We start from the raw sequence: 21,312 nt of genomic DNA, 5'->3' as shown, positions 1-21,312 counted from the left end.
TGGAGGAGGGATCAGGTGGAGGAGGGATCAGGTGGAGGGAGGTCAGGTGGAGGAGGGATCAGGTGGAGGAGGGATCAGGTGGAGGGAGGTCAGGTGGAGGAGGGATCAGGTGGAGGAGGGATCAGGTGGAGGGAGGTCAGGTGGAGGAGGGATCAGGTGGAGGAGGGATCAGGTGGAGGGAGGTCAGGTGGAGGAGGGATCAGGTGGAGGAGGGATCAGGTGGAGGGAGGTCAGGTGGAGGAGGGATCAGGTGGAGGAGGGATCAGGTGGAGGAGGGATCAGGTGGAGGAGGGATCAGGTGGAGGGAGGTCAGGTGGAGGAGGGATCAGGTGGAGGGAGGTCAGGTGGAGGAGGGATCAGGTGGAGGGAGGTCAGGTGGAGGAGGGATCAGGTGGAGGGAGGTCAGGTGGAGGAGGGATCAGGTGGAGGGAGGTCAGGTGGAGGAGGGCTCAGGTGGAGGAGGGATCAGGTAGAGGAGGGATCAGATGGAGGAGGGCTCAGGTGGAGGGGTCAGATGGAGGAGGGATCAGGTGGAGGGAGGTCAGGTGGAGGAGGGATGTACCCCAAACACTCTAATGTATACCCTAACCGAAGATAAAAATTAAAAGATATGCTAACATTTACCCTAGACATAACATGTACCCTAACCCTATCATATACTGTAGACCTTACATATACCCTAACAAGTACCCTAAACTTATGCCAACACACATCCTAACATGTTGCCTAACCAAAATCATAACCATAACCCTGAGACATGTTCCCTAAATCTAACACATTAATGTGTCTCCTAACAAGTACTCTATCACGTACTATAAGTCACACATGTACCAGAATATTTACCCTAACATGTGCCAAACATGTATCCTAGTATGTACTCAAAACACTTATTCATATCCTAACAAGTACTCTAGCACATACTCAAAACCATACAGGGACCCTTACATGCACCATAACATGTACCCCAGAGTAAACTAATATACACCCTAATATGTGTCCCAGCTTTAACATGTATCTTAACCATAACAGATTTCCCAATAGTATTTTCACTCTAACACACTAAACATGCTTTAGATACTAACACATATGGTAACAAGAACCCTAACATATACTCTATAACTCATACAGGTAACCCTTACATGTACCCTGAATGTACCCTAACATACTCTAACCAAAACCTTAATCCTGACCTTAACATAAACCCTAACATGTACCCTAGCCACTAACACATGCTCTAACAAGCATCCTAACCCATACTCTAATAAATACATGTGCTCATACATGTACTCTAACATGTACCTCCAACATACCCTAACATGTTCCTTAACCCTAAGATATACCCTAATATACACCCTAATATGCCCTAACAAATATTTTAATCTACACAGGTACCCCAATGGGTACCGCCAATGTACCATAGCACATATCCTAACATGTGCCCTAACCAGAACAGTAACCATAACCCTACCCCAATTGAGTACCCTAACACTAACACATTCTGTAACATACCCTAATGTGTGCTCTAACCCTAACCCAGACCATAACACCAACAAATCCCTTATCAATTATCCTAACTCTAACATATACCCTAACATGTACCCCAACACATACCCTGACACATATCCTAACACATACCCCAATACATAACAGATATATTAACAAAATGTACTGTAAACCATAGTTACCCTTACATGTACCCTAACTCATACCTTAACACAAAAACTAACCCAAACCTTAATACCCTTACACATGCCCTAAGGCAAACACCAACATGTATACTAACGTGTACCTTAGCCACTAATACATACAATAACAAGTACTCTTACACATACAGATACCCTCACATGCACCCTAATATGTACCCAAATGAACCTTAACACTAACTGAAACTCCAACCCTAAGTAATACCCTAATACATGCCCTAACCGTAACGCATACCCTACCCATGTACCCTAATCCTAACACATCATCTAAAACCATATCCTAATTAGTTCACTAGAACATACTCAAAACCATGCAGGTACCCTTACAAGCACTCTAACCCCAAATGTAATCTAACATATTCCCTAACACATGTGTTAACTTTAACAAAGCCATAAACTTTATACCCTGAAACATGTCCTAAACCTAACACATACCCCATCACATATCCTAACATGAACCATTAACATTAGTACATATCTTGATATGTAGCCTAACTATGAACACATACTCTAAATAATACATGTGCCTAACATGTACTCCAAATGTATGGCATAACAGTAGCCTATAACTTGCCGTGATCCTAACATGTATCCTGACATGTTCTCTAACATATATACATACCCTATCTCTGGCCCATACTAACCTCCTAATTTGTAACCTAACCATAACCCATACCTTGACATGTACCATAACTAACACATATCTTATCATGTACCTTAAAATGTGCTCTAACCTCAAAATATTATTTCAACATTAAACAGTGTCACATTCTATCAAGTACCCTAACAAGTACTGTAAACCATACAGGTACATTTACGTACACCCTATGATCTACCTCGAATTCACCTAACACATACCCTAACACTTGCCCTTAACCCAAACTAACCCTAATATACACTATAGCATATACCTTAACCCTAAAAATACCCGAACTCTAACACAAACCCTGACATATACCATAAACTTCATCCTAACTCAAACACATGCCATAACATATACTCTAAATGCTAAAATGTGTGGTAACAACTACTCTTACATGCACTCTAATACATGCAGGTACTCTTATAGGTAAACTAGCATGTACCCCAAACATACCGTAATACATACCTTAACCCTAAGCCAAACCCTAACAAATACTCTAACATGTACCCTACTGGTTAACACAGACCCTAACCATTATTATGTACTCTAAAGCTTACATATACCCTAACAAGTACCCTAAACTTATCCCAACATACTTCCTAACATGTTGCCTAACCCAAACCATAACTGTAACCTTAACACATACCCAAACACGTACTCTAACACACACTCTAACCATTTACATGTATCCTAACAAGTACTCTAACATGTACTTCAAGTCATACATGTACCCAAACATGTGACAAAACATACCCCGTTTGCTAACATGTACTCTAAACACTAACTCATACCCTAACAAGGACCCTAACACTTATTCAAAACCATGCAAATACCCTTAAATACACTCAAACTTGTACCCGAAAGTAACCCAATGTACACCCTAATATGTGCCCTGACTTTAACATGTCTTTTAACCTTAACAGATTTCCCAATAGTACTCTAACACATTAAACATACTCTAGACACACATACTCTAACAAATACCCTAACACATACTCTATAAAGCATACAGGTAACCTTACATGTACCCTGAATGTACCTAACATACTCTAACTCTGACCTTTACATATACCCCAAATACCTTGACACGTACTCTAAAAAATAAATGTACCCTAACACGTGACTCAAACATATCCTAACATGTACCTTAACCCTAACATGTACCCTAACATGCACCTTAACATCCCCTAACAAGTACTGTAAACCACACAAGTATCCTTACATGCACCCTAACATGTACCCTCAATGTTCCCTAACATATAGCCTAACATGTGCTATAGTCTTAACATGAACCTTCACCCTAACGAATCCCCTGTGAAGTATGCTAACTCTAATACATACCATAATATGTGCCCTAACACACACTCTAACATGTACCGTAACCCTAACAAATCCCCTATCAAGTACCCTAACTCTAACACATACCCTAACATGGACTCAAACACATACTCTAATATGTGCCATTACTTTAACATGTATGTTAAACCTAACAGATTCCCAATATACTGTAATACACTAAACATGCTCTGGACACGAACCCATATGGTAACAAGTACGCATTCGCATACTCTATAAACTGTACATGTACCCTGAATGTACCCTAACAAACTACAACTTCACATTTACCCTAAACGTAGCACATACCCTAATAAATACTCTAAATTCTAATACATTGTCTAAACCATACAGGTAACCTTATGTGTATCCCAAATGTGTAACCTGACACAGGCCCTAGTCCTGACACATACATGTACCCTAAAATGTTCCCTAACATATACCCCATCACACACCCTAACTCTGGCCCATACTCACACCCTAACATGTGCCCTGACTGACATCCATACGCCAGCATGTCCCCTAACTCTAACACCCTATGTACCTCAACGCTAAAATGTGTGGTAAACATTAACATGTACCCTAACAAGTGCCCTAACGTGTACTCTAAGTGAGCCTTACATGCACCCTAACATGTACCCACAATGCTCCTGGGCTCTGCTTTTCCACAAGCCCTGCCCCTGGGCTGCACACTTCCCTGCTCTAGGCAGAAGGTGCTCTAGGCAGGTGCCCCGTCCATGGAGGACACTGGGTGCAATGAGGGCTGCTTCCCACCAGAGGGCGGTCTAGGTGTGTGCAATGTCCTCCTCTTCTCAGGTCCAGGGGGTGCAGTGACCACTGATTCTCACCACATGGTGCTCTAGGTGTGCACACCATCCTCCTAGGACCCCAGGGCCTCCCACTAGCCCCCCCCCGGACTCCTCACTTCTGCTCCCTTGCCACACCCCTCCTGTGCTCTGCTCTTCCACAAGCCCCGCCCTTGGACCACTCACTTCCAAGCTCTTGCCCTCCCTTCTAGTGCTCTGCCAGTCCACAAGCCCCGCCCCTGGGCCGCTCACTTCTGGGCTCTTGCCCACCTCTCTCGTGCTCTGCTCTGCCCACAAAACCTGAGGGTGCGCCAGAGGGCACTCTAGGTGTGCACACTGTGTTCCTCTCCTCCCAGCCAGGGGTGCAGTGATCACTGATTCCCACCGGATGGTGCTCTAGGGGTGCGTACTGTCCTCCTCAGGACCCCAGGTCCTCCCACAAGCCCACCCCTGCACTGCTCACTTCCTCGCTCTTGCTCCACCCCTCCTGTGCTCTGCTGTTCCACAAGCCCCACCCCTGCACCTCTCACTTCTTGCTCTGCTCCACCCACAAAACCAGAGGATACAGTGAGCACTGATTCCCACAAGAGGGTGCTCTAGGCTTGCACACTGTCCTCTCCTCAGGACCTAGGGTGCAGTGACGGCTGATTCCCACCGGAGGGCACGCTAGACAGGTGAACACCTTGTTCCTCAGGACCAGGGGTGCAATGAGGGCTGTTTCCCACCAGAGGGTGCTCTAGGCATGCTCACCGTCCTCCTTTCCTCAAGACCAAGGGGTGCAGTGAGTGCTAATTCCCACCAGATGGTGCTCTAGGTGTGTGCACTGTCCTCTTCTTCTCAGGACCAGAGGGGTTGCAGTGACCACTCATCCCCACCAGATGGTGCTCTAGGTGTGTACACGATCCTCCTCGTCTCAGGGCCAGAGGGATGCAATGTTCACTCATGCCCACCAGATGGTGCTCTAGGTGTGTGCACTGTCCTCTTCTTCTCAGATCCAGGGGTGCAGTGACCACTGATTGCCACCAGATGGTGCACTAGCTGTGTACATAATCCTTCTCGTCTCAGGACGAGAGGGGTTCAGTGACCATTTATTCCCACCAGATGGTGCTCTAGGTGTGTGCACCGTCCTCTTCTCAGGTCCAGGGGCTGCAGTGACCAATGTTTCCCACCAGATGGTGCTCTAGCTGTGTACATGATCCTCCTCTTCTCAGGTCCAGGGGCTGCAGTGACCAATGTTTCCCACCAGATGGTGCTCTAGCTGTGTACATGATCCTCCTCTTCTCAGGTCCAGGGGATGCAGTGACCAATGTTTCCCACCAGATGGTGCTCTAGGCCTGCACATGATCCTCTTCATCTCAGGACCAGAGAGGTGCAGTGACCACTGCTTCCCACCAGATGGTGCTCTAGGTATGCACACTGTCCTCAGGACCCTTGGCCTCCCACAAGCCGCGCCCCTGGACCGCTCACTTCCTGCTCCTGCCCCACCCCTGCAGAGCTCCGCTCCTCCTCCTAGCCTGTAGCTGCAGCTACTTCTGCCCAGGACACTGTAAAACTTGAAGCCCTGATGAAGTGTCCCAAAACCTCAGTGCCAGAGACAGACTAGCCTGTCTGATCCTGCTGCAAACTGTAGTGTCCGAACCCCAGAGCAGTCTTGACCCAGTGTTACAGGGAAAGGAGTCCACTGCTCAGACAGCCTCACGTAAAAAGATGACTTTATTGGGGAAGTGGAGAGCTAACCGGCCAGGGACACAGCACAGACTCAGGAGCTGAAACTGCGACCCCGAACAACCCACAAGCTAGGGTTTTTAAAGGCAACATCCACATGGTCCAGCCTGGCCACACACAGGTGGCCAACGGGATTGTAACACCACATAAGGGTTGCATGTTTATGTCCGTGGCCAATAGGTTACAGTCCGACTCCTAGGAACTGTTTGAACTAACCTATCCTTCTGGCTTGAATTGGCGGGCAAATTTGGGGTCCCCACACAAAGCAGGTGGATATTCTTTTGTATATATTGGTTTGTATATTCTGGAAACATGATGTCATATAGCCCTGCATCCTTGAAGCTGGGGGCTGTTACAAAGACAGCTACAGGAGCTTTATTACAGAGATAGCTACAGGAGGATACACAATGTGCACACAGAGGCATCGACTCCCTTGAAGCAGGAGGCAATCGATCACGGGGTGGGATGCACAACGTTGCACGGCAGGCACCGTTCTAATTGGGCAGGGTATGACATAGGGCAGAAGTCCATGTGAAATAAGCTTTAAGATCTCCCTTCATGGCCTCTCTTTGTTTTTAGTAAAGGATCAATTTCTCGGCTTAGTTTTCCTCACACAGTCTGGGACCTTAACAGTCTAGGAGACCCTTCCCCCTACACCAGCTCTCAGTGAATTCTCAGTGTCAGCTCAAGCCAGCAGTCAGGGCCAGCAGTGATCTGCTGGGCGCAGGAAGGAGATGGGGAGCCCCATCAATAGTGAGGTCAAATAGGGAGGTAGAGGCTGCTGGCAGAGGCAGGAACATTGTAATGGGTTGTGTTCCCAAAGTTCATATATGGATGCTCTCATCACCTGGTACCTGTGAATGTGACCTTACATGGAACTGAACTCTTGGCAGGAGATCAACTCCAGTTCCTGCTGTTATTGTGCCCCTAAAGGGGGGGAAATTGGGTGTAGAAATGCACCTAGAACCTATCCTCTGTAGAGACCTCGCTCTCAGGTTTGGAAACTAAGACCTACCTGACCTCATGGCTAGCATTTCTCTTACTTCCCCTGTGTTTCCATCACCAAGAAACTGTTTCAGGCCTCCTTCCTGACGGGAGAGGAGATGTGCCATCAGTAATATCTGCCCAGCGCAGCAGGTTCCTCTGTCCCTCGGCATGCCTCACTTTGATGTGACTGTGCTGGTGGCTGTTCTCACTAAACACTGGGCATGCATACTCAGCACTGCTTTCCAGTCTGGCACCCTAACTCCTGTTTAACCAGCAGGTACCTGGATGCTCCATTCTCTGTGGAAAGCAATCTTCTAGGAGGTGGAGCACATTAGATAGATCCCTCTGATAGAGATGCAAATAGAAGAGAGAGTCTATAAACACTTAGCTACAGCTTGAACTTCCTAATAATGAGAGCCGTACCTTAACTCTGATGAGGCTGAGCGTCTCTAAGGTTGCCTGTGGGTAGCTATCACTCTGCATTCTCTTTTCTAAGCACTATGCTAAATTCAAAGTTTAAGAAACAACTACATCTCTGAGGCAAGTCCTTTTAGAGCTGAAGGCCTGGATAACGCAACAATATACATCTTTTATGTAATTCAATAAAAATCACTTAGTTCCACCCTCAAAAATGAAAAAAGAAACTAAGACCTAGAACACACTGTGCCTTGTTCCTCCAGAGGGAAAGTGGCCCAGAAGACACTGATTCCATGACACTGGATGCAGCGCTGTGACAAGCATCAACAGTCTTGGTCATGCGGACCTGCTCAAGATGATGTGTTTGTGACGCAAGGTTGTTGGGCTCTGCAGCCTGGCTTGCACTGGCAGCAAAGCGAAGCCCGCAGGGGTCCCACCCGCGCAGGGGTCCCACCGCCGTCCTCCAGTGAAAGGCCGCCGCCGCGCGGCTCCACAGGGGCAGCCGGCTGCACATTATTGCATAGGGTGTTTGCCCGCGATGCGCTGACGGTCACGGCAGGAGGAGGATGGGAGAAGGAGCACCACGGATCGATGACGGTCACGGCAGGAGGAGGACGGGAGCGGGAGCACCATCGAGGACGGTCACGGCAGGAGGAGGACGGGAGCGGGAGCACCACGGATCGATGACGGTCACGGCAGGAGGAGGACGGGAGCGGGAGCACCACGGATCGATGACGGTCACGGCAGGAGGAGGACGGGAGCGGGAGCACCACGGATCGATGACGGTCACGGCAGGAGGAGGACGGGAGCGGGCGCCACTCGGAGGCCGAGATCCGCGGGCCGCGGTTCAAAGCCAGCGCGGGCCGCACAGCTCCCATCAACCTGCAGGCAGCCGGAAGCCGCGCGGAGGCTCCAGCGGTGGCGGCCCGTTTTGTCTTTTTGTTTATGGGATAATGTTTTGATATATTTTTTGGGGGGGGGTCCGGTCGTGGGGCCTGAACTCTGGGCCTGGGCGCTGTCCCTCAGCTCTTCAGCTCAAGGCTAGCACTCTACCACTGAGCCACCTTCCCAGCCCTGTTTTAATATATTTTAACATTATAGAATTATAATGTTAAGCTACTACTTCATATATCTTTAACACTTACAATCTATTTTTTAGCAATTGAAAATATTCAGTATTACTTATGTCACCATGCTGTTGGCAGATTTCTAAAACTCTTCAAACTAAAACTTTTCTTATCCTTGAAGCAACATCTCCTATCCCCTTTCCCCCACCCCCTTTCCCCTTTCCCCTCCCCCCACCCCCAGCCACTGTTCTCTCACTGATGAAAGTTTGATTCCATATATAGTACGATTATGCAGTATTTGTCTTATTATACCTGGCTTTGTCCATTTTTAGACTTTCATTCAAAATTGTTCTAATTGTTTTTTAAATTTTTAATCTCTTTACATACTATTTTCCCCTAATCTATGCGATGTCTTTTTCACTCTCATTTCCTTTGTGTACACAAGTTTTTTAATTTGATGTAATCTTGCTTGTCTGTTTATGGTTTTGTTGCCTGTGTTTTAGGGATTATATCCAAGAAATCATCGCCAAAGCCAGTATCATCGAGCTGTTTCCCTGTTTTCTTCTAATTGTTTTACAGGTTTAGGTCTCAATGTTTAAGTATTGGGATTCTTTCTGTGAAGTAAACATTTTAGCAAAAATTTCTGTGTAAGCAAACATTTCTCTGTATGCTTTGAATAATATGCTTTCACTGTTTTTTTCATTCTTCTACAAACCTATATGTGACATTAGAATGAAACAAAAAAAGCTGGATTAGGAGAAGTAATATGTACATTCTCTTTTTCTCCTAAAGGAAGCAGATGTCACCCTTATAGTGATTGGACAGGCATCCTACCATCATATTGAGGTAAATATCTTGCAAATTGATGAGAAAATAGGTTGAATCTGTTTCAAATATAAAAATTGCATTATTTGAACCATTGGGTGGGTAAAGCTAGATTGTTTATTACTACTTTTTGATTAGCATTACTTTACTCATAACATTTCCAACTCTCTTCAGCCTTTCTGCAAACTGACTGGATATTCTCATGAAATCTGTGTTGATCCTGAGAGAGAAATATATAAGAGATTGGGAATGAAAAGAGGGGAAGAAATTGCCTCCTCAGGTAAGACAGATAAAAGAAGCTAGTGTTGTTTTCTGCTTACATGTTAGCGTATAAGTAGAAGATTTATAAATCAGACTCTGTTATTAGGGTCTAATAATTGATTCAGATATGCCACTAGGTATAATGATATGTTAGTCCCTTTCCTATTCTGTGACAGAACATCTGAGACTTAATGAGGAGAAAAGGTTCATTTTGGCTCGAGGGTTCAGCCCATGGTTAGTTGGCTTTATTGCTTTTGAGTCTGTGGCAAGGTATAGTGAGCATGTGAAGGGGAAGGGTTTTTCACCTCTTGAGAGTCAAGAGGTGAAAAGACGGGCCAAAGTCCCAATGTCTCCTTCAAATGCACTCTAAAGCCCTTCTTCCTGGAGGTTCCATCAGTACATAGGGTCTAAGCCTTCAGCTCAAGCACCTTCTTGGGATATTTCCAAGCCACTGCAAATGACATGAGAAATGGAATACTGTTGAATGGGAAAAAAGCAAGTTGCAAAGCATTGTTTTTTAGGGTGATTCCATTTTATGAAAACAAAATGTTGTAAACGTAAAAGTTTGTAATCTGTGTGTGTATAAATAATGAAAAGGTTTTTAAAACTGACCCTTCATTTTTTAAGGGCCTCACATATGCTAGGCAGCAAACATTCTACCAGTGAGCCACACCCCTAGCCTTCATGCTTTCTATAACTATTGTATTTTTGTGATACCAAAGTTTGAACTTGAGGCTTTATGCAGCACAACAGGTGCTATTCTACTCGAGCCGTGTTCCCAATCCTATAATTATTTGAGTAAAAGTAAAAGTAATGCCAGGCATCAGCAGCTCACACCTGTAACCCTAGCTACTCAGGAAGCTGAGATCTGAGGATCATAGTTTCAAGCCAGCTCAGGCAGAAAAGTCCCCCTGAAACTCTTACCACCAACTAACCACCAAAATACTGGACATGGCGCCGTGGCTTAAAATGGTAGAGTGCTAGCCTTGAGCAAAAGAGCACCTAGGGCCTGAGTTCAAGCCCCATGACAGACAAAAATTATAATAATAATATTAAGCTCGAGGTGGGTGGCTCATGCCTAGCTACTGAGGATCACGGTTTGAAGCCAGCATGGATAGGAGAGTCTGTGAAACTCTTTATAAAATAGAACTGTGACTCGAGTGGTAGAGTGCTACCCTTGAGCAAAAGAAACTGAGGGACCGTAACCCAACTCTTGAGTTCAAGCCCCTGGGGCTTGAAAACACGCACATATAAACACAAACACACACATGATTCATATTTTCATACCTCATCATTGTGCCTTTTGATACTTTGTCCTTTAACTGAAGAACTCCTACTTAATCATTTGAAACCCAACCCAGAAATGCTTTTAGTTAGGTGCTCTTCAAGCAGGTGGAAGGAATAGTTTCCCCCTGTACTTGACTATGTATTGTGTAGCTGAGGAGCTTCATTCATCTTAATATTGTCCACATTTCTTGTCCTTCTTACACTTTCTTGTGATCGATAGAGCTTTAGTTTATGTATGTTGTTTATGGCTGTTTTGTTTGGGAATCACTTGGTGTCTGAAATGCCAAATAAGAGAGTTCAAACTCAGATGAATGATTCTCAGAAATATTATTGAGGTCTTGCCAGGTGCTGGTGGCTCACGCCTGTCATCTAGCTACTCAGGAGGCTGAGATCTGAGGGTGATGGTTCAAAGCCAGCCTGGGCAAGAAGTCTATGAGACTCTTATCTCCAATAAACCACCCGAAAACTGGAAGTGGTGCTGTGGCTCAAGTGGTAGAGCACTTGCCTTGAGCTGAAGAGCTGAGGGACAGCGCCCAGGCCCAGAGTTCAAGCCCCACAACTGACAAAAAAAAAAAAAGAAAGAAAGAAAGAAAGAAAGAAAGAGAAATAGTATTGAGATCTTGTCTGTGACACCCACTATGTTGGATATTTTGGAAAGACTGATAAAAGACATGGTCCTATCTTTCAGAGGCTTTTCTATAAGGGCTTGTGGCTAGTGATGGAGGGGGCTGGCAGATCAGGAGTGATGGGAAGTTTACTCCAGTAGGGTCAGTTTGAAAGGAGTTCGCTGGTGAAGGTGTCGAAGAATGCCGTGGACAAGGCAACATGGAAGAATGTGACTCTTTAGAAAAGTACAGGTCCCTGCTTGATTGAAATCTAGAAGCCAGTTGGGAAATTGGTGTGCGCCAAGAGATAGGTTTGGGCTGATTGACCCTGAATCTGTACGACATGCCAGAGAGTTTAGGTTTATGCTGAAGTTAATGGGAGCAGTCATATGGTGAGACATTCACATATGCAGTGTACTGACAGACTGACCTTGGAAGAAAGCAGAGCCAGTGCTGTGTACAGTCAGCTTGAAAGCCTTATCTTGTACCTGAAGTAGAGATGGACCTGGTCTAGTTATGAAGTTGATTGTCTCCTTTTGCTGATGTTTAAAACAAAGCAGCCTTTATTAAAGTGATGATGAGCTAGCAAAATCAAGAGTTTTGTTTCTCCACTAGCAGAAGAAATTGTAACAGAACATATTAGAACCCTACTTTTTGTTATACTGTGTTCACGTGCTGTAACAGAGTCCCACATGTGTAAGTTCTTTTGATCATTTAGCACTTTAGATAGAAACTGTGAATTTCTCTTCTTCAGTAACACTTCATTCATTGCCAAATAAAGATATGCAAAGAAAACCAAAAACATGCTTGTAATTATGAAGGTATATTTGAATCTTTATTTTAAATATACTTTCCATACTATATATAATGTATAATGTAATACATATACTGTATGTAATATACAGCTATTAATGCAATTATATAATTTGTATATTATATATATGTGTATCTGCATATAATCTGTAATTATACAATATCATATATAAGGCATGTATTACATAGAGTATATATAACTACATTTGACTACGTAGCATTTTTTGCTTTATAATGTTAAAATAATTTTAGACAGCAAATATTACATTCTCATAAGCATTTTTGTGTATGTGTGTGTGCTGGTCCTGGGGCTTAAACTCAGGGCCTGGGCACTATGCCTGAACTTCCTTTGCTCTGAGAGCCACGCCTCCACTTTCAGCTTTTTTGGTAGTTTAGTGGAAATAAGAATCTCAAAAACTTTCCTGCCCCGGCTGGCTTCAAACTGTGGTCCTCACATCTCAGTCTGAGTAGCTAGAATTACAGGTATGAGCCACCTGTACCTGGCTTCTCACAAGCATTTTTAAAGTTTTCTCCCAACAAAGCATGAAATTTAGAATCATTCTCAGAATAGTCTCATAATTTTTAATTATAATTTAAGATTAATTGTACCCATTTTTATAAAGGCAAAGAATAAGAAAATATAGCCTATAAAGGGGAGAGACTGATTTGTTTGTGCAAACATGAAAAACAGTTTCACACATAAGAACTAATTCAGGCTGTGCCCCTGTAGCTCACACATGCAATCCTAGATACTCAGGAGGCAAAGATCTGAGGATCTCGGTTTGAGTTTGAAGCCAGGCCAGGCAGAAAAGTCCATGAGACTCATCTCTAATCAACTACTCAGAAAAGCTGGAAGTGGCACTGTGGCTCAAGTGGTATAGTTGTAGCTGAGTGAAAAAAGCTTAGGCACAGCACCCAGACCCTGAGTTCAAGCCAGGACCAGCCCAAAAGAAAAAGAAAAAAAAAGAACTAAATTCAAACTGGCAAGAGGAGAAAATTAGATAGTAATTGACAACAGAGAATGTTCAGCTCTTAAGCCATGACGTTTCTTTACCTAGGTTTCTGAAATTTCTGATCCAGTATATAACCTAAGATGGGCTGCTGGTGTCTCAGGCCTGTAATCCTAGCTACTCAGGAGGCTAAGGTCTGAGAATCACTGTTCTAAGCCAGCCTGGGAAAGAAAGTTCATGAGACTTTTACCTCCAATTAACCAACAGAAACCTGAAAGTGGTGCTGTGGCTTAAAGTGGTACAGCATTAGCTTTGAGCAAAAATATAGCTGAGGGATAGCCCCAGACCCTGAGTTCAAACCCCATGACCGAGCCCCCCCCACAAAAAAAAAAAGACATAAGGAGATAATCTGAATTCTTGAACAGTTAGTGCAGCTATAGAATCCTATAAAACAGTAAAACACAGTCTTTATCTTAGCTTGAATTTATCCTGTGGAAAGTTGGATACTCATCCTTATAGAAACATGAAAGAATTATAAGAGTTGGAGAGAAGAGAAGCAAAGGATATTTGGAAATACTAAGAATGCAAAGCTGGGGGGCTAGGAAGGTAGCTCAGTGGTAGAGCGCTTGTCTTGCAGGCATGAGGCCCTGGGTTTGATTCAGCACCACATAAGCAAAAAGAAAAAAAAAAGCCGGAAGTGGCTCTGTGGCTCAAGTGGTAGAGCGTTAGCCTTGAGCTGAAGAGCTGAGGGACAGCGCCAAGGCCAGAGTTCAGGCCCCAGGACCGGACCCAAAAAAAAAATAATAATAATGCAAAGCTGGATGCTAGTGGCTCACACCTGTAACCCTAGCTACTCAGGAGGCTGAGATCTGAGGACCATGGCTGAAAGCCAGCCCTGGCAAGTTAGAAATCCAGACAAGTTAAGGCTGCATAGTCACTGTGATACTGTGTGTGTGTGTGTGTGTGGGTGTGTGGGTGGGTGGGTGGGTGGGTGTGGTTTTTTTGGATTTTTTATTTTCTGTGCCAGTACTCCACTGTGATACTGTGTGTGTGTGTGTGTGTGTGGTTTTTTTTGGATTTTTTATTTTCTGTGCCAGTACTCGGGCCTCATGCTTCTTCTCTGCTTTTTCACCCCGCTGGTACTCTTACCACTTGAGACACAACAGTAGTCCAGCTTTTTGTCAGTGAGTTGGAGATGATAATATATCCGGACTTTTCTGCCTAGAGAGGCTTTGACACTTCATCTTCCAGATCTCAGCCTCCTGAGTAGGTAGGATTATAGATGAGAGCCACCAGCACCTGGCTTATTTTGCTTTTTACCTATAGTTCCCATCTCATAACTACCTCCAAAGGGCAGACTATAGAAACTGAACTTCACTTCTCCAAGGCAGGACATGGAAACTAAAAACATAATCTTTCCCCTGGCCTTCTGGCCATGAAAAAATTCTCTGACCTGCTTATTTGATAGCAGATCATAAGACCCACATCTCAGGAGTCCTGCCTGCCAGTACCCAGGAGGGTCAGCCCCACAGGCCAAAGGCATCTGAGCAGATGAGCCTTGCAGGGTTTGTTTCTCCACTTACCAAGTATCAGCTTCAGCCTTCTTTATCCAGTCACGTTTCCACATGATTGTTCATGCTTACACAGTGAAGTATTTATAAAAACCCAGAAGGGCAGGGTCTTTCAGAGAGCAGAACAGAGAGGAATGATCGGAGGGCAGCATACCCAGAGAGCATGAAGGCTCTTTGCCCTCCCCTATACCTGCCTAGTCATCTGTAGCTTTTTTAATTTTCTGTATAACAAACTGGTAAATATAAATGTTTCTTGAAATTCTGTACGTCACTTAAGCAGATTAATGGAACCCAAAGAGGGGGTTGTTTAACCACAAACACAGGATTTTAGCTACAAACACAGTTATGATAAACACTCTGGGGTTTATGACTGTCATCTGAATTGGGGTGGGGGGCAGTCTTGAGGACCAAACCCTCATCTGTGGAATCTGATGTTATCATCAGGTAGGTGATGTCATAATGGCACTGAATTAGAGGACACCTAGCTGGTGTTACTGTGCCAATGTGAAGAATAACTCTTATACATCTAAAGTCAGAAGTGTTGTATATTACAAGTGTGCAATAGGAAAAACTGAGTTTGGGTCTAAGTTTGTTTTTTCTACATAGTCATCGAATTAAAAGGCACAGACAAGGCAAGAATGGGGGGAAAAAGTTACAAGAGTAGTGGAGAGGGGCTGGGAATGTGGCTTAGTGGTAGAGTGTTCGCCTAGCATGCATGAAACCCTGGGTTGGATTTTTCAATACTATATACACAGAAAAGGCCAGAAGTGGAACTGTGGCTCAAGTGGTAGAGCACTAGCCTACCACTTGAACAAAAGAAGCTGAGGGATACTGTCCAGAGCCTGAGTTCAAGCCCCAGGACAAAAAAAAAAAAAGTAATGGAGAGCAAGGCACCAGTGGCTCACACCTGTAATCCTGGCAACTCAGGAGGCTGAGATCTGAGGATCATTGTTCAAAGCCAGCCCAGTGAGGAAAGTCAGGAGACTCATCTCCAATTAAGTACCTAATAAGCCAGAAGTGGAACTGTTTGTAGTTCAAATGGTTGAGTGCCCAGGCCCTGAGTTCAAACCCTAGCACAGGCACACACAAAAAAAAAGTGGAGCTGGGCACCTGTTCCTCACATCTGTAATCCTAGCTACTGAGGAGGCTGAGATCTGAGGATCCCACTTCAAAGCCAGCCCAGGCAGAAAAGTCCCCATGAGACTCTTTATCTCCAATTAACCACCAGAAAACCAGCAGCTCAAAGTGGTATAGTACTAGCCTTGAGCAAAAGAGCTCAGGGACAACACCCAGGCCCTGAGTTCAAGCCCCGCAGCCAACAAAAACAAAACAACAAAAAGGTGAAAAACTGATTCTCTGTTCAAAAGGAGTAGAAATGAAGGACCAGTAAACTGAGAACAGAGTAGAAAACAGAAGTAGGTGAGGGAAACATGGGGAGGTAGCCAAAGTTACAGCAGAACCCCAAAGTCTAAGGTAGTATAACATGGTAGATATGGGTATGTGTTCATATACATTTCCAGATGGTGTATCTGTTGAAGTGCCACACCTCCAAGTAGTAGTTCAAGGACCCAGGCCTCTTCTACCATGTGCCTCTGTTCTTGCCAACCCAAGGCTCTTAGGATGTAGAAGGAGCATGGAGAATTGCTTATGGGAGCTCTAGCTTAATACCATTTTTTAAATTTATTTTTTGGTATTTTTGAGACAACTAAGTTGTGAAAGCAGCTCAGGCAGACCTAGAACTCCTGGTCTTCCTGCCTCAACCTCCTGAGTACTGGAATTACAGCACAATAATCCCAATATTAGATTAAGTTTAGAAGTATTAATATAATCTTAATATTTTGTGTAATATAAAATAATATCTAATAGCAGTTTTCAATATTTTAGGACAGAGCCCTCACATAAAGTCAAATCTGCTCTGGGGAAGTCTTTGGAGCCTATGGCGAGCAGTGAATAGCCCTCTTTTTGATTTCCAAGGAGACCCTACTCATCAAGGTGGATCTCTCATTTTAGGTCCAGGTGAGTGAGCATCAAAATCCAGCTGGGTATCTGTGGCTCACGCCTGTAATCCTAGCTACTCAGTAGGCTGAGATCTGAAGGTCATAGTTGAGAACTAGCCCAGGCAGTAAAGTCTATGAGACTCTTACCTTCCAGTTGTAACTATCAAAAAGCCAGAGATAGCACTGTGGCCCAAAGTGGTAGAGCATGAGCTATAAGCATAAAAACCTCAGGGACAGGACCTAGGCACTGAGTTCAAGCCCCAAGACCAAAACCAAAATAAAAATAAAATTTAAAAATCTAAAACTTCTGGTTTCTTTTACAAGTCCAAAGACCACCCACATTCTTCATAACATAGATATTGTATTAAAATGGGCACCTTGCTAATTTTAGCTACACGGGAGGCTGAGGTAGAAGCCACCCCAGGCAGGAAAGTCTGTGAGACTACCAAAAAAGCTGGAAGTGGAGCTGTGGCTCAAGTGGCAGTGCACTAGCCTTGAACAAAAGGAGCTCAGGGACAGTGCCCAGGCCCTGACTTCAAGCCCCAAGACCAGCACCAAAAAATAACAAGTTAGAAAAGGGCAGCTTGACACCTAGTAGGGGCCTGTTTTCATAGGGCCCTTTTTCTCTCCAGAGATTCATTTTTTGATGTCTAGTGAGGGCTCATCATTCTTGGGCTGAGTGCAGGAGTTTGGGATAGGAAAAGCCAATTGTGAGTTGGTGATGGGTATATGACTATCACACTTACTGCACTCCTTTACAAAGCTCAGTGGTTAAGGGCTCTTGCTTCTTAGGAGAGCACAGGCTCAGCATGCCAGCAGCCATGGGTTCTATACTCAGCACAAAAAATATATACGTCAATTGCTCAGTGAAGGTGGGCACTTTTGAATAAGGGAGAATCATCAAGCCCTTTCTTCATCCTAACAAACTAGGAAATTCATACAGTCTGGGGTCTAGACATTGACCTTTACCTTTTTTACTTAATGGCTAGTACTCTGTCACTTGAGCCACAGCTCTACTTCTAGCTTTTTGCTAGTTAATTGAAGATTAACCAGCCTTTCTTGCCTAGGCTAGCTTTAAAACAGTATCCTCAGATCCCAGCCTCCTGAGTAGCTAGGATTAGAGGCATGAGCCACTAGGCCCTGGCTTGCAGCTATCATCTTCCTTTCCTTCCCTCTCATGAATTTATACTGGGTCCACAAGTTTTAAAAGAAGCCCTTTTGGATAGGGTTGATGCCTTAAGTGCATGATTTAAACTTTGAGAATGAGTCCAACAGATTTGCCCTAAATGCTATTGAGGCATTTTGGGGTTTGTCTGGTAGTATCAATTGAATCCAAGGCCTCACACAAGCATTTTTGCTCTGCGCTATACCCTGGGTTAGAACTGGATTTTGTTTTTGTTTCCTTTTGCAGTCCTAGGACTTGAACTCAGAACTTGCTGCATACCATGCATGTGCTCTACTGCAGAAGTACATGCTCCGCCCCTAAAGGCTTATTTTTGAATGACTAATGTCTATCCACAGAAGAGGTTATGTTTTGAGTCCTTTCCAAGTTTCTGAACCACCTTAGCACCTGAGCCACTTTAGTTCCTAGAGTAGGCTACTTGATTGCCAAGTTGGAAACATATTTAAGAGAATATATTTGTGCTACACATTGAAAAAATGTAACTCCTCCAAAGAACAGAGTACATGTATACACTAATCTGTATCCTTTGTGCTACACATTGAAAAAATGTAACCCCTCCAAAGAATAGAGTACATGTGTACACAAATCTGCATCTTGGCTAACCTAGTATTTCATTTTGCCTTATTTGATCATAACTCAACTTCTGGTATCCAATCTAGTGATTTACTATAGGTGGCAAATGAATACAATGAAGAAAACATACAACTTAATCTATAGTTAGTATCTGGCTTTGAGTCTAAGAATCAAAAACAACAGAACATAAACTGTAATTGTCAGTTATTTGAGCAGACACAGGGATTGTGAACCTTTAAGTGTAAATAACTGACTTTCTTAATGCCTTATTTTTTAACCTGTTTTGGGGTAGGTTTATAAACAACTTAATAAATCAGTATTTGGAGCCAAGTGCTAGTTGCACACACCTATAATCCTAACTACTTATAAAATTGAGACATGGAGAATCTTAGTTTGAAGCCAGCCTGGACAGAAAAATCTGAGAGTCCCTGCTTCCAAGTAGACATCAAAATGTTGGACTGAGCCTGGCACCGGTGGCTCACGCCTGTAATCCTAGCTATTCAGGAGGCTGAGATCTGAGGATCATGGTTCAAAGCCAGCGTGGAGAAGAAAAGTCCGTGAGACTCTTATCTCCACTAAACCACTAGAAAACCAGTAGATCTATGGCTCAAGCGGTAGAGCACTGGCCTTGAGCTGAAGAGCTGAGGGACAGTGCCCAAGCCCAGAATTCAAGACCCATGACCAACAACAACAACAGAAAATGTTGGACTGAAAGCATGGCTGAGGTAGAAGAGTACCAACTACAAGCAAAAATCCAAATGAGAACACAAGGCCTCTGAATTCAAGCCCTAGTACTGGCACCAAAGTAAATAAGTTTTTAGGAGTATTTGTCCTGTTTTGCTTCCATTTGTTTTGTAGTGCTAGGGATCAAACCCAGGGAGCTGAGTGCTACACAAGCCTTCTATCCCTGGTAGTGTATTTTTTGAAGGAAGTGATTTCTTCCATTTAAATGGTACATGTAATTTTTGAGCTTACATCTACATTCCATATGTTGCTTGTTTGACAGCACATTTTATTCAACTGTTTTTAATAAGACTAACACACTGTTACAATTCAAGAATCTTTCCCATTAGAACTCATAATGCATTAAATAACTTATTTAACTCTATTCTTGTCATGCTTTATTGCCATAATTTAAAATTATTGTGACACTAGTGAAGATGATATTGGTCCCTTTGGACCAATTAAAATTTGAAAAGCTTCTTTCATTCCGATAAGCAATAAATCTAATGAATAATACTTAATATGCAACCTCAGCATTTTAATCTTATTCTCTTCTAGGTAACAACATCCATTTTATACATCGTGATAAGAATAGGTTGGATCACAAACCTATAAACTCTGTTTTACAGCTTGTAGGGGTTCAGCAGGTGAACTTCACAAGCAGACCTTCAGTCATCAACGTGTAATTCATATGGAAATCTGCAGCTTACAAATGGGCACTTAAAATGTGATCTTAACATCCTCATGCAGTGTCTACCATGCTGGTTCTCTAGCCATTGAATGGTTAGGAAAATATCTCAAGATCAGTACCAAGTGAACTGCATGCAGACAATATCAGTTGTCAATAAATTTTCAATTTTATAGCTTCCACAGTTTTATGCAAAGTGAATATAAATGCACAAAAGACAATGTCAAAATTATAGAATGTAGTTGGGCGTTGGTGGCTCATGCCTGTAATCCCAGCTACTTCAGGAGACTGAAGTCTTTGGATAGTGGTTCAAAGCCAGCCTGGGCAGGAAAGTCTGTGAGACCCTTGTCTCCAATAAACTACTAGAAAACCGGAAGTGGGGCTTTGGCTCAAGTGGTAGAGCACTCGCCTTGAGCTGAAGAGCGCAGGGACAGCGCCCAGGCCCAGAGTTCAAGCCCCATGACCAATTAAAAAAAATTATAGAATGTATAAACACTATTGCTATAATTATAGCATATTCATTTAATAAAATGTTTTCAGCAATTAAAATATATAAGGGCTAGAAAAAATATATTTTTTATTCAGTGCAAAAAGCCATTAACAAGCCAGGCGCTGGTGGCTCACCAGCTACTCAGGAGGCTGAGATCTGAGGATCGCGGTTCAAAGCCAGCCCGGGCAAGAGAGACCGTGAAACTCCTATCTCCAATAAACCACCAGAAAACCAGAAGTGGCGCTGCAGCTCCAGTGGTAGAGCGCTCGCCTTGAGCTGAAGAGCTGAGGGACAGCGCCCAGGCCCAGAGTTCAGGCCCCACGACCAGACCCTCCCCCTCCCCAAACAACAAAAAAAAGGAAAGAAAAAGTGCTTAACTTGGTATAAGATTTTTTTTCTTCTGATATGATTAATAATAAAGTTTTAAATTTGTAGTGGTTCAGTTCATGGGTAGGTGTGGTTTGTTTATTTATTTATGTATTGGTTTTAACGTTCTTTTTTTTTCCTTTTCTTATTTTTTTTATTTTTTTTTTTAATTTTCTTGAAAGAAGGTCTAGCTATGTACTTTAGGCTGGCCTGGAGCTAGACTCTCCTTGTCTTCACCTCCTGAGTTCTGGAACTACAGATGTGTGTCACCATGCCTGGCTAGAAATTTTGTTTAGT

The 21,312-nt window shown here is 43.7% G+C and overlaps 1 protein-coding gene across 1 annotated transcript; it reads left to right on the top strand.

The window, feature by feature from the left end:
- Positions 1-9,469: 9,469 nt before the first annotated feature.
- Positions 9,470-20,253, top strand: LOC122102664 (peroxiredoxin-like 2C; the record flags this gene model as incomplete). Its single annotated transcript, XM_042673400.1, has 4 exons — positions 9,470-9,529; positions 9,683-9,788; positions 16,880-17,011; positions 20,030-20,253. Coding segments are annotated over 4 exons (426 nt in total), but the record flags the coding sequence as incomplete, so codon positions are not given.
- Positions 20,254-21,312: the final 1,059 nt, after the last annotated feature.

Source organism: Dipodomys spectabilis, unplaced genomic scaffold, assembly GCF_019054845.1.
Source record: "Dipodomys spectabilis isolate Male_0828 unplaced genomic scaffold, ASM1905484v1 ptg000825l, whole genome shotgun sequence".
NCBI classification, from domain to species: domain Eukaryota; kingdom Metazoa; phylum Chordata; class Mammalia; order Rodentia; family Heteromyidae; genus Dipodomys; species Dipodomys spectabilis.
The sequence above is the reverse complement of the archived record's forward strand: the minus strand, read 5'-3'. Positions and strand labels throughout refer to the sequence as shown.